The sequence below is a fragment of the Lynx canadensis genome, chromosome X (assembly GCF_007474595.2).
Source record: "Lynx canadensis isolate LIC74 chromosome X, mLynCan4.pri.v2, whole genome shotgun sequence".
Classification (NCBI taxonomy): Eukaryota; Metazoa; Chordata; class Mammalia; order Carnivora; family Felidae; genus Lynx; species Lynx canadensis.
Genome location: NC_044321.2, coordinates 94,682,615 through 94,695,332, shown reverse-complemented (window position 1 = coordinate 94,695,332; position 12,718 = coordinate 94,682,615). Strand labels below are relative to the sequence as shown.

Below are 12,718 nucleotides of genomic sequence, written 5' to 3'. Positions count from 1 at the left end.
TCAAGCCCTCTCCTGAGATTCCTACTTAGCGGGTGTGGCCCAGGGCCTAGGAGTGAGCACTTTGGCAGCAATTCTCCAGGGGATTCTGCTGCAAATCAGGTTTTATAAAACTCAGATCCACTCTCATAAATAGAGTCAACTGATCTTTGACAAGGAAGCAAAAGCAATACAATGGGGGCAAAGATAGTCTCTTCAACAAATGGTGCTGGAACAACAAGATGTCCACGTGCCAAGAAGTGAATCCTGACACGGTCCTTACGCCGTTCACAAAACCAACCTCACGATGGATCACAAACCTAAATGTAAGGTGCAAACTTACAAAACTCTTAGGAGATAACACTGGGGAAAACCTAGATGAGCTGGGGTGTGGCGGCGACTTTTTGGATATAACACCAAAGATGTGATCTATATAAAAGAAATAATCAATCACCTAGATTTCACTCAAATTAAAAATTGCTGGGGCACTTAGGTGGCTCAGTCGCTTAAGCATCTGACTTTGGTTCAGGTCATGATCTCACAGTTCCTGAGTCTGAGCCCCGCGTTGGGCTCTGTGCTGACAGCTCGGAGCCTGGAGCCTGCTCGCACTGTCTGTCTCTCTCACAAAAATAAACAAAACATCAAAAAAAAATTTCTGCCCTATAAAAATGAATAGCAAGAGAGTAAGAAAAAGAAGCCACAGACTCGGAGAAAATGTTTGCAAAAGACATGTCTATCTTATAAAGGATAGTTCTCTAAAATATGCAAAGAATTCAGGGTGCCTGGCTGGCTCCATCAGAAGAGCATGTGACTCTTGATCTCGGGGTCATGAGTTTGAGCCCCCATGTTGGGTGTAGAGATTACTTAAATAAAAACTAAATAAATTAAAAAATATATATATACAAAGAATTTTTTTTTGAGAGAGAGAGAAAGAGAGAGTGTAAGCAGGGGAGAGGGGGCAGAGGGAGAGAGAGAAAAGATCTTAAGCGGGCTTCCCGCTCATGGAGCCTGATGCAGGGCTTGATCCCATGACCCTGGGATCATGCCCTGAGCCAAAATCAAGAGTCGGACATTCAAGCAACTGAGCCACCCAGGCGCCCCAAGAGTTCTTAAAATAATAAGAAAACAACCCAATTACAAAATGAGCTAAAGACTTTCATAGGCACCTCACCGAAGAAGATTAACAGATGGCAAAGAAGCCTATGGAAAGACGTCCCACATCACATGTCATCTGGGAAATGCAAATTAAAGCAACAAGATATCACTACACACCTATTAGCATGGCCAAAATCCGGAGCACTGACAACATCAAATGCTGGGGATGGTATGGAGCAATAGGAACTCTCATTCACTGCTGGTGGGAATGCAAAATGGTACAGCCACTTTGGGACACAGTTTGGTGGCTTCGTACAAAACTAAACCTACTCTTCCTATATGATCAGCAATTGTGCTCCTTGGTATTTACCTAAAGGAGTTGAAAATGTACATCAATTTTATAGCAGTTGTACATCAAACGTTTATAGCAGCTTTATTCATAATTGCCAGAACTCAGAAGCAACTAAGACATCCTTCAGCAGGCGAATGGAGAAATCAACCGTGGTGCATCCACACAATGGGATATTATTCCGCATGAAAAAAAAAAGAGGTATCACGCCATGAAAAGACATGGAGGAAACTTAAATGTGTATTAACTAAGTGAGAGAAGCCAAAGTGAAAAGGCTACACGCTGTATGATTCCAACTCTATGACATCCTGGAAAAGGCACAATTATGGAGACAATGAAAAGATCAGCGGCTGCAGGCGTTGTACAGGGAAAGATGAATAAACAGGCAGAGGACAGGGGATTTTTTAGGACAATGAAAATACTCTGCATGATATTATAACGATAGATACATGTCATAATACATTTGTCCGAACCCACAGAATATACAACACCAAAAGTGAGCCTGAAGGTAAATGGACTTTGAGTGATCAGGATGTATCAGTGCAGGTTCATCAACTGTAACAAACATATATCTCTCTGATGGGGGGGGAGGGGACGGATGTTGATGATGGGGGAGGTTATGAATTGTGAGGGCAGCGGGTATTTGGAAAATCTCTATCTTCCCCTCAACTTGGTTACAAGCCTAAAACTTCTCTACAAAAAAAAAAAAAAAAGGTCTTTAAAAACAAACCCCCAAACTCAGATCTAATGTATTTTATTCCCTCAAACACTATGCAAAGAAATATTTAAATACCTAAAATGCTCTTGCCCCTTAAGAGACAGTACATAAAGTTTTTCTCCTGGTTGTAGGCCTCTGTAGTTCATGAATGAACACAGCCTTAAAAACTAAGTTAGTGCCACGGCTAGTTTTTAGCTCAGACAGGCCTGGAATGTTTTCTGTCCACACCCAGAAACAGAAACTGAAGAAACTTATGAGACTTTTGTTACATAACTAAAAAATATATATATATATATACACATATATATATATACATATATATATGCAGAAAATTAATTTTTTTTCATCTCATGAAAGGAACTTCTCTAGTGGTTAATCTTTAAGATTCTTTTCTCACTTCTGTACCCCAAGTATTTCACATACTCTCATGGATCCCAGATAGGAAATTAAAAAAAAAAATCGGTTGTAATTTAGAAAAAAGAACAAAAGGGGAAATATTGGCTTTCGAATAGACAACTTTTGGGGCCTTCTTGTGCAATATCAGATAAGAACCTGAGCTAGAAGGCACTCAGGTGCTTCCTGCTAAAATTCACACACGGAAATTCTCCATGGACTCACACTATAGGGATAAGGAGGAAATGGACAAATTTAAAGACTATTTGCCCAACTCTGAAGATGATTAATGTGGTACAAAATTCCCTAAAATTCACTGGCAGAGCTAGTCTGTAGCTATTGAGGTCAGGCTCCGTGGAATGCCAGACTAGCCCTGCAGGACCCGAAGTCACAGCCCTGGAGTTTCAAAGTGATTCTCCATCTCCTAACTGGGGATTAGGGAAACCATCTCTGACTGCTTGACATGATTTAAACTGGTACCTAAACCAATTCCAAGCACTTGATAGCAAACGAGCCATGCATCTGCCTTTCTTTTGTGGTTTTGGTTGGAAAGGATCTCTCTAGGGGAGGGCAGGGGAGGAGGAGGTAAAAACTAGCTCCTGATTCTTCCAAGTGGTGGAAGAAGCCAGCAATGTGTACCGGCTACACCTGCCAAGGGAGTGCGGGTGAGCTCCCGCGGATGAATAATAAAAACTCCATGTAGCTCCCGCGGATGAATAATAAAAACACCATGTAGCTCCCACGCACGGAGTGCTCACTCGGCGTGTGTTAGCAGTGAGGTACAGCTCCAAACGCTTTTCATACAGTAACAGCCCTTACAACAACCTTAAGAGGCAGCACTAGTGCGACTGTGCCCATTTAACAGATTATAAAACTGAGGCTTAGAGACAGGGGGCCTGCCCCAAATCACACTGCTAGCATAGAAGAGGGCTAAGATTTAAACCCTGGCAGTGTGGCTCCAGAAAAGAATAAGCTGCGGGGTGCTGAGGGCAGAAGGATATACTCTGTACCAGCACTGTCCAACAGAATTTCCCGGGATTATGGAAATGTTTGCTATCTGTGCTGTCCAAGGCGGGAGCCACTAGCCACGTGGGAAACTGACTAGTAAGACTGAGCAACTGAAGTTTTCATTCGACGGATCTTTAATTAATTTAAATTGATATGTAAATAGTCACAGGTGAGTTGTGGCTTCTGTGTTAGCACAGGTCACATATACTGGAGAAGGAGTCCACTCTGATGACCCATGGTGGGAATACGTATAACAAGAGTGGTACCCCTGTGGTATACCTGTCCCCTCAGGTACCAGTCAACCACCACTCTCTTCAGATGGCTTCCTGAGCCACCTCCTAGGGTTGTAGATTATACTCTGCACAGAGGCGGCAACTGAGGGCTGAGAGCCAGCCCAAGCACTCTCTGCTGCCGGCTTTGGCAAGATGCTGCATCGGCCCAGAGGAAGGGAAACGCTTCAACCCAGAGGAAGAAGAATGCTTTTTCAAAATCGGTGGGTCCAATTTTTTGTAATTTATTCACCCAGAGGGGGTGCTGGTTTTGCAGTCTGCAAGACGACTTGTTTTGTGCCAGTGCATGCCTCAAGGCACTTCCCGCTCTTCCTCTCATAGGAACTCCCAGGACAGGGGCGCCTGGGTGGCTCAGTCGGTTAAGCGTCCGACTCTTCCTTTCGGCTGAGGTCACGATCTCAGTTTCATGAGTTCGAGCCCTAGGTCGGGCTCTGCACTGGCAGCGGGGAGCCCACTTGGGATTCCTCTCTCTCTCTCCCTCTCTTTCTGCCCCTCCACTGCTCTCTCTCAAAATAAATAAATAAACTTAAAAAAAAAAAAAACCTTAAAAAAAAAAGAACCCCTAGGATGCGGCCTCCGTTAACCTCTAGCACACCTTGACTCCTATATCCCAGTTACTTTCCTGCACAGTCGGCCATGGAATGAGATACAGCTTTAAGACTTTTCCTTCCTTCCTTTGAACCTTCTATAGACACAGACTCTTTTAAGGTTTTCCCTGTGATTTTTCCCATAACAACTCCTGGGAAAGCAAGGAGTTAACAGCATAAGAAACACAAGGATGCTACCAACTTCTAAGACTGTAGTAACAGCTCTCCCCAGATTGCACTGCAACATTGTCAGAGGCAGTCTTTCTTTTCTTTTCTTTTCTTTTTTTCTTTTCTTTCTTTCCTTCTTTCCTTCTTTCTTTCTTTCTTTCTTTCTTTCTTTTCTTTCTTTCTTCTTCTTTCCTTCCTTCCTTCCTTCCTTCTTCTTTCCTTTCTTTCTTTCTTTCCTTCCTTCTTTCTTTCTTTCTTCCCTTTTCTTTCTCCCGGGCATGGAGCCTAATGCAGGGCTTAAACTCACAACCCTGAGATCAAGACCTGAAGTTGAGATCAAGAGTCGGATGCTTAACCGACTGAGCCACCCAGGTGCCCCGCAGGCTTAGTTCTCTGACCCCTTGGCTAGCAATTCTTTGGGGAGTCCAATCTACTCAATGCTTATCTCTTTTAACTCCTGAACTAAAATGCTCCTGGAGTTGCTTACCCGTCCTAAGTCCTCCTGCCAATCCCAAATGTTCTCTAAGCTTCCTTGGATGGTACCACGCATTTAAAACTTATTTCTGGAGCACCTGCCATGTGTCAGCCACTGAGGGTAACAAAACACAGCCGCTCTCAAGGGAGATAAGTAAACAGGAAGTGACAACACATTGTGCTGAGTTCTATGTCGCAGGAAAATGCAAGGTACCGTGGGACATGACGACCCGGCACGTATCTAGACTTCGGAGGCCAAGGGAGGCTTTCTGTGAAGGAAGCGGTGTGTGAGCTGAGATTAGGGCAAACCAGAGGGGAAACGACAAGGGCTGGGCTGGGAGGGGATGCAGGGTGATTCCCCTGTTGTGCTGGAGTGTCTGAAGGGTCTGTTTGAGGAACCGAAAGGAGCTCGGCCCAGGCCGGCAGGCAGGATGCAAGAGGCTGGAGGTGCGCAGGGGAGAGGAGGCTGAGGCCAGACAGGCGGAAGGAGCGCGGTCAGAAAGGGCTTTGTCCGTAGTGCTGAGGAGTGCGGGCCTTATGGCAAAGCCACCGGGCCGCCGCTGCCGGGCTTTGATGAAAGCAGAAACGAGTGCCACAAGTGGGCAAGGAAAACTACAATGCCTCACACGAGAACTGTTGATCTCGGAGGAAAGAAAGACACCCTCAAGACTGAACCGCACCGTGTCAGTGCCATCTGGCCTCACATGCAGTGCTTCTCAACGCTGTCAGGAGTGCCCTGTGAGCCGGCGGGGGTGGGGAGGGGGGAGGTGAATGCAAATCCCCGGGGCCTCCCTGGAAGGTCCTGGCCAAACGGTCCTGTGATTTTCTGCATTCTAGTGCACGAGACACAGAGTGCCCGGAGATACCAAAAACAGTTCTCATCGAGTCATTGGGCCAAATGGACATTCCGGGAGCCAGCCCCGTGTTTATGCTGTAGTTTCAGAAGTCCTGGACACGGCCCTCCACACCCCATTGTGTCAGAAGCAGTCTGAATGAAGGACCGAAAGGGGGACAGGGCCATGTGGAGACCACACAGCCAATGCAAGATCTCAGGCGTCCGTAGCCTGGTATCACAGTGACTAAACACACCCCTTCCTGAACACTCCTCCCCAGAGCCCGGCCCCGGAGAGCCCCCCACCATCTGTGCAGTCCACCCCCTTCACAAAGCCCCCCCAGCCTTGCCCCGCTGCCACCCCAAGGTCCACACTAGCTTCTAAAATGAGTTTGTGCCTCCGCTAGCCTTCATCATACACGTATTTTTATACACGTAACTGCGCCGGGTGATGTCTCCCCCTCCACATCTCAAACTTCACGAGCAAAGAGCCACGTTTCTTATCTCCGCTGCCTATTCAGTGCTGTAGCCACGATGTGTGCCAAATAAAGTTTTATTGGACTGAACTGTTTAACCTGGTCCTTTCTGCCTTGTTCTGCTGCTAATAATTCTAGGCTCTAAAGGAAAGGAAATGCGTAAAGTTGAATTTAGAAATTTAACAAATTTTGCAGATGTGCTCACAAACTTCAGATAGAAGTTATTTTGTAGGGAGCTAACCTACTTTTTTTTTATAGCTGTTTTCCGGGCACCTGGGTGGTTCAGTCAGTTGAGCGTCCGACTCTTGATTTCCGCTCCTGGCCGTGGGATCAGGCCCGGGTCCGGCTCCACGCCGAGTGTGGAGCCAGCTTAAGATTCTCCCTTTTGTTCTCTGCCCCTCTCCCCCACCACTCACACCCTCTCTCTAAAGACAAAAACAGGGGCGCCTGGGTGGCTCAGTCGGTTGGGCGTCCGACTTCGGCTCAGGTCATGATCTCGCGGTCCGTGAGTTCGAGCCCCCCGTCCGGTTCTGTGCTGACAGCTCAGGGCCTGGAGCCTGCTTCGGATTCTGTATCTTCCTCTCTCTGACCCTCCCCCATTCATGTTCGGTCTCTCTCTGTCTCAAAAATAAATAAATGTTAAAAAAAATTTTAAAGACAAAAACAAACAAAAATGGTTGTTTTCTTATTGCTTCCTTAATTTTTTTTTATCGACGTATACTTGACATACAATGTCACAATAGTTTCAGGTGTTGAGCCAACCTATTTTTTATCCCTGGGCATGACAGCATTTTCCTTTTGAAAGGTAGACACCCATCATTCACACATTGCTGGTAGGAATGTAAACTGGTACAGCCACTCTAGAAAATAGTTTGGCAGTTTTTTATAACACCAAATATGTAATTACCATATGACCCAGCAAGTGCACTCTTGGGCATTTATTCCAGAGATACAAAAAGTTGTGTTCACATAAAAACCTGAGCATGAGAATTTATAGCAGTTTTATTCATAACTGCAAAAAATTAGAAACGATGGAGATATCCTTCAAGGAATAAATGTTTAAACAAATTGGTACCTTCATACCATGAAATTTAAAAAAATGAACTATTGATACACAAAACAATTTGGAGGGACCTCAAGGGTATTATGCAGAGTTTAAAAAAAAAAAGTCACCCTCAAACAGTCATATGCTCTAAGAGTCTATTCCAGTAACATTCTCTTTTTTTAATGTTTATTTATTTATTTTGAGAGAGAAAGAATGAGCGGGGGAGGGGCAGAGAGAGAGAGAGAGAGAGAGAGGGAAAGAGAATCTCAAGCAGGCTCCACGCTTTCAGCGCAGAGCCCGACGTGGAGCTCGGTCTCACAAACCGTGAGATCATGAGCTGAGCCAAAACCAAGAGTTGAACGTCCAACCAACTGAGCCACCCAGGTGCCTCTATTCCAGAAACATTCTTGAAATGACAAAATTATAGAGATAGAGAACAGATTAGTAGCTGCCAGAGGTCAGAGACTTGGGGGAAAGTAATGCAGGGTGAGGGGGTGCAGAAAGGAGTAGGGTACGGCTATAAAATGGCAACTCAGGGGATCCTTGTGGTTATGGAACTATTCTATATTTACACATGTGATAAAATTGCATTGGACTACACACAAACACACACACACAAACACACACACACACACACACACACACAGACGGTTGTATGTGACACAGGTGAAATTTGAATTAGGTGGGTGGATTGTACCCACAGCAACTTTCTGGTTTTGATATTGCATTCTGGTTACAGACAGAGAAACGGTACACTGGGATCTCCCTGTGCATTTTTTTTGCAACATCCTAGGGATCTACAATTTTTAAAGATATTTTTAGAAAGTAGACACCAAAAGCAGATGCATTTTCTACTGAAGCATACTGCCCCCCTCTTGGGTTTGTGAAAAGAATAGCGATAAAGAAGATGTGATTGTTGGGGCGCCTGGGTGGCTCAGTCGGTTAAGCGGCCGACTTCGGCTCAGGTCGTGATCTCACGGTCCGCGAGTTCGAGCCCCGCGTCGGGCTCCGTGCTGACAGCTCGGAGCCTGGAGCCTGCTTCGGATTCTGTGTCTCCCTCTCTCTCTGCCCCTCCCCCGTTCATGTTCTATCTCTCTCTGTCTCAAAAATAAATAAACCTTTAAAAAAAAATTTTTTGGGGGCGCCTGGGTGGCGCAGTCGGTTAAGCGTCCGACTTCAGCCAGGTCACGATCTCGCGGTCCGTGAGTTCGAGCCCCGCGTCGGGCTCTGGGCTGATGGCTCGGAGCCTGGAGCCTGTTTCCGATTCTGTGTCTCCCTCTCTCTCTGCCCCTCCCCCGTTCATGCTCTGTCTCTCTCTGTCCCAAAATAAGTAAACATTGAAAAAAAAAAATTAAAAAAAAAAATTTTTTTAAAAAGAAGATGTGATTGTTGAATCACTGTGTTGTACACCTGAAGCTAATAGAACATTGTATGTTAATTATACCTCAATTAAAAACAATGATAAATAAAGCCAAAAAAACAGGTTGTTCTTTTTCAGTTTTGGTTTTTTGTTTGTTTTAAATGTTTATGTATTTATTTTGGGAGAGACAGAGTACAAATGGGGGAGGGTCAAGAGAGGGATGCAGAGAGAGAGAGACGGATACAGAGAGAGAGAGAGAGAGAGAGAGAGAGAATCCCAAGCAGACTGTGTGTTGTCAGCACAGAGCCCGACGTGGGGCTCGAACTCACGAACCGTGAGATCGTGATGTGGGCCGAGATCAAGAGTCGGACGCTCGACCGACTGAGCCACCCAGGCGCCCCTCGGTTTCGGTTTTTAATTAGGTTAGAGCCCAGTGCTCGCCAAACAAAAGCAATCCATTCTTCCCCCGCAAGTCTCTTGCGCACACTCACCAGTAGTAGAGAGTATAGTTGGTGTCGGGACTTGTGTTCCTTCCAGGGAGCCAAGTACACTTCATGTAGCTCAGGTTGTGCCAAACGCATTGGAGCTCAGTCACAGCAGACTCAGGATCACCTGAAATATCCAGCCAAGGGTTTAGGCTCCTTCTTTCCCTGCCAGGCAAACCTGCCAATCCCTCTGGGGCATGGGGGACGGTGAGAGTGTCTTCCCAGAAAGCCAATCCCTAATCTCTCATGCCATTGTACCTACAAGGCACCCAGGATGGAGAAACCCCAAATCTGACTCGTTCAAAACTCTCTCTCTCACCTCCAGATACCGAGGAAATAGCTTTACCATCCCTGTGGGACCCTAACTTTGTAGCCCTAACTGGAGAGAGAGTCTAAAGGTCAAATAGTATTTCAATCGTAGGAAGTGAGTACGGAATTCCTAAATGAAAGTGAAAATACAAACGACCCATATATACCTACCTGTCTTTCAAGAAAACAAGTCTACTGAGTCACCATTCACCTTCCTGTCTTTTGACCCCTACTAACACATCTTGTTTTAAAGACTAAACAAGCGTTCCTCCTGAAGCAACTCGGGGAAAAGTTAAGCATAACATCACTCTTGGTAGTTGTTTGCTGTGGATTATGACTTTACGAGCCCACGAGCCCTATCGTCTTTATCATCTGAAATCTCGACCTGTATAAAGCCTTTGGAGTTAGGGCATCATGTCACCAAGTTAAATGCCTCTGTTTAAAATGCAAACTTGCTATCCCTCAGGATTCTTGAAGGGGTACTGGACTGAGCCGTCATCAACTGTTTTACTGGCACAATACGATGTAGGCTTTTTCAGATTATTCCTTAAACTCCCAAAGAAATGAGAAAAAGGGAGCTAAGTTGTTTTAAACCATGTTCCCAGCCTCATGGCAGTACTGAATTTTATCCTTTTACAAAGACGACTTCATATACTTTTGATCGGTGCAAGGCAGGCAGAGAGGATGGTCTGGAGACCAGGCCACATAGCGCTAAGGTCTGGTGGTGGGAGAGGGAACCTTCCAAACAAGGGGCAACATGACATTAATAGATAGTACGTACACAGGATTTGCTCTTGCCAGGCCCTATTCTAACTACCTCACCTCGAGTGACTTACATCAGCTTTTCAACGGTCCTGGCAGGAAGTACTGTCATCATCCCCATTTTACAGATGAGGAAAGTGAAGGCGGGAGGGGCTAAGTGACCTGCTGAAGGTCACACGGCTACTGGTTGGCAGAGCTGAGACTTCAGCTTGAACATCTGCTCTCTGGCAGCCCTGCTCTTAATCAGTATACACCCCTCCCTCCGTGCGAGCCAAGAGCCAGAAGAATCTGGGTGATGGGCGGGAAGGGAACTGGGGGCCAATGACCGACCTGACTACGTGACAGCTGTGCCCAGGGCTGGTCTTGAACTGGAGCAGGGCCCACGGGCCCCTTTTCCTTTTCTAACACCTTTCCCCAAATATGTCCCGTTTATCAAGCTAATCTTTCTAAAGAGGAAGACAGTATTTTGGCTTTTTTAAGGTACTGGACCTGTAATCTAAAGACCTAGGGCAACTCACTCAGTTCCCCTCTTCCTCATGGAATGGGTCCGGGTAACTTGCTCACATCACAAGACAAGCTGGGGCTCCTGGGTGACGCAGTCAGTTAAGCATGTGACTCGATTTCAGCCCAGGTCATGATCTCACGGTTGTGAGACTGAGCCCCGCTTCAGTCTCCACGCTGGGCATGGAACCTGCTTAAGATTCTCTCTCTCCCTCTCCCTCTGTTCCTCGCCTACTTGCAGGCTCGCTCTCCCTACCAAAAAAAAAAAAATTAAAAAAAAAACACAACAAGCTTATGAGGCTTAATTTAGGGGAAGGGTGTATATGTGTGTATATCACATTCCAAATTACTTATTTTTGAGAGGGGTGGGAGGGGCAGAGAGAGAGGGGGACAGAGGATCCAAAGTGAGCTCTGCGCTGACAGCAACGAGCCCAATGCAGGGCTCGAACTCACGAACCATGAGATCGTGGCCTGAGCCGAAGCCAGACGCTGAACTGACTGAGCCACCCAGACATACCCGTATTCCAAATTATTAAGTGCTGTGTAACTACTAGGCATTTACTCAAGTTGTGAGCACTTCGAAAGCAGGGACATCCTCATATTTATCATTGTGTTGTCAGCACCTAGTACAATGCCTGGAGCTTATCAGACTCAGCAAGTATCTGAAAATTGAATGAATTAATGAACACCGAACATGAGCATATGGATAATTTGGATTTATGCTCTAAATACCAACAAACAGTGCTTTCAGCTGTTACCTTCAGGGGGCGGGGTGCATTTTTCCACCAAAATGCTAGGATTGTCACTTTCATTGGTGCTACACTGGGATCCCACTTGCAGACAAATCCTCTCGTTCAGGGGCACTTCTTTTGAACGATGGGTTTCAGGAGCAATTTTCTAAGGTTAGGAAGTTTTAAAAAGGCATTACTGTAGCAAATACACAGAAATACACTCAGCTAATAAAACACTGGCATGTTCAAATGTGTAAAAAAAAAAATGGAAAGTTATCGGATGGCATAAAACAGTGACTCTCAACCTGGGGTGATTTTGCTTCCCCCCCCCCGCCCCCCCCCCCCCGGGGGACTTTTGATAAAGTCTAAGAATATTTTTGGTCACCGGAACGTAGGAGGGGGCTGCCAGTGGCGTCTAGTAGGCAGCGGCCAAGGATGCTGCTCAACATGGTACAAGGCACAAGACAGCCTTCCCTCCCCTTACGACAAAGAATTATCCCGCACCAAATCTCAGCAGTGCCACGGCTGAGAAACCCCAGTACAGACAAAAGACAATTTCCTACATTTTAAATGTACAAACATTATGACATTTACCTATAAACCTACTATGCTAACACATCAACTGTCTAAAAGCAACTTTAAAGGAAACACGGTAAGACGATCAATATTCCATTCCTAACCAGATGCAGTATCATGATCAAGATCAAGGTGAAAAACTGCTTTAAGAATCCAGTGACCCTGGTCACCTCTGAGGGCAGGAAGTAAAGGAGGGCCTGGGGACCACAGAGAGACTTTTTATTAAACATCTTCCTGCACGGTTTGGCCATTTTTAAAAAATCTTATTTATTTTTGAGAGAGAGGCAGAGACAGAGACAGAGCGTGAGTGGGGGAGGGGCAGAGAGAGAGGGAGACACAGAATCCGAAACAGGCTCCAGGCTCCGAGCGGTCAGCACAGAGCCAGACACGGAGCACGAACCCACAGACCGCGAGATCATGACCTGAGCCGAAGTCGGACGTTTAACCGACTGAGCCACCCCGGTGCCCCATGTCTGACCATTGTGACTACCTCACACACGCACAGAAATGTCAAGGGTTGTTCAGAGAACCACACCCTTATTCTGAAGAGTAGATGGCCATTCCTGACAGCATACAGATGTAA

The 12,718-nt window shown here is 46.0% G+C and overlaps 1 protein-coding gene across 3 annotated transcripts in view; it reads right to left on the bottom strand.

Annotated features, from left to right (window-relative positions):
* IL13RA1 (interleukin 13 receptor subunit alpha 1) overlaps positions 1-12,718 on the bottom strand; it is a 57,508-nt gene that overhangs the window by 31,876 nt on the left and 12,914 nt on the right. For all 3 annotated transcript variants that reach the window (XM_030304672.1, XM_030304673.1, XM_030304671.1), the window contains exons 3-4: positions 11,587-11,725; positions 9,263-9,383 (exon numbers count right to left, since the gene is read on the bottom strand). In XM_030304672.1, coding sequence (XP_030160532.1) covers positions 9,263-9,383; positions 11,587-11,725 — 260 coding nt within the window. The remainder of the gene's footprint in view (positions 1-9,262; positions 9,384-11,586; positions 11,726-12,718) is intronic.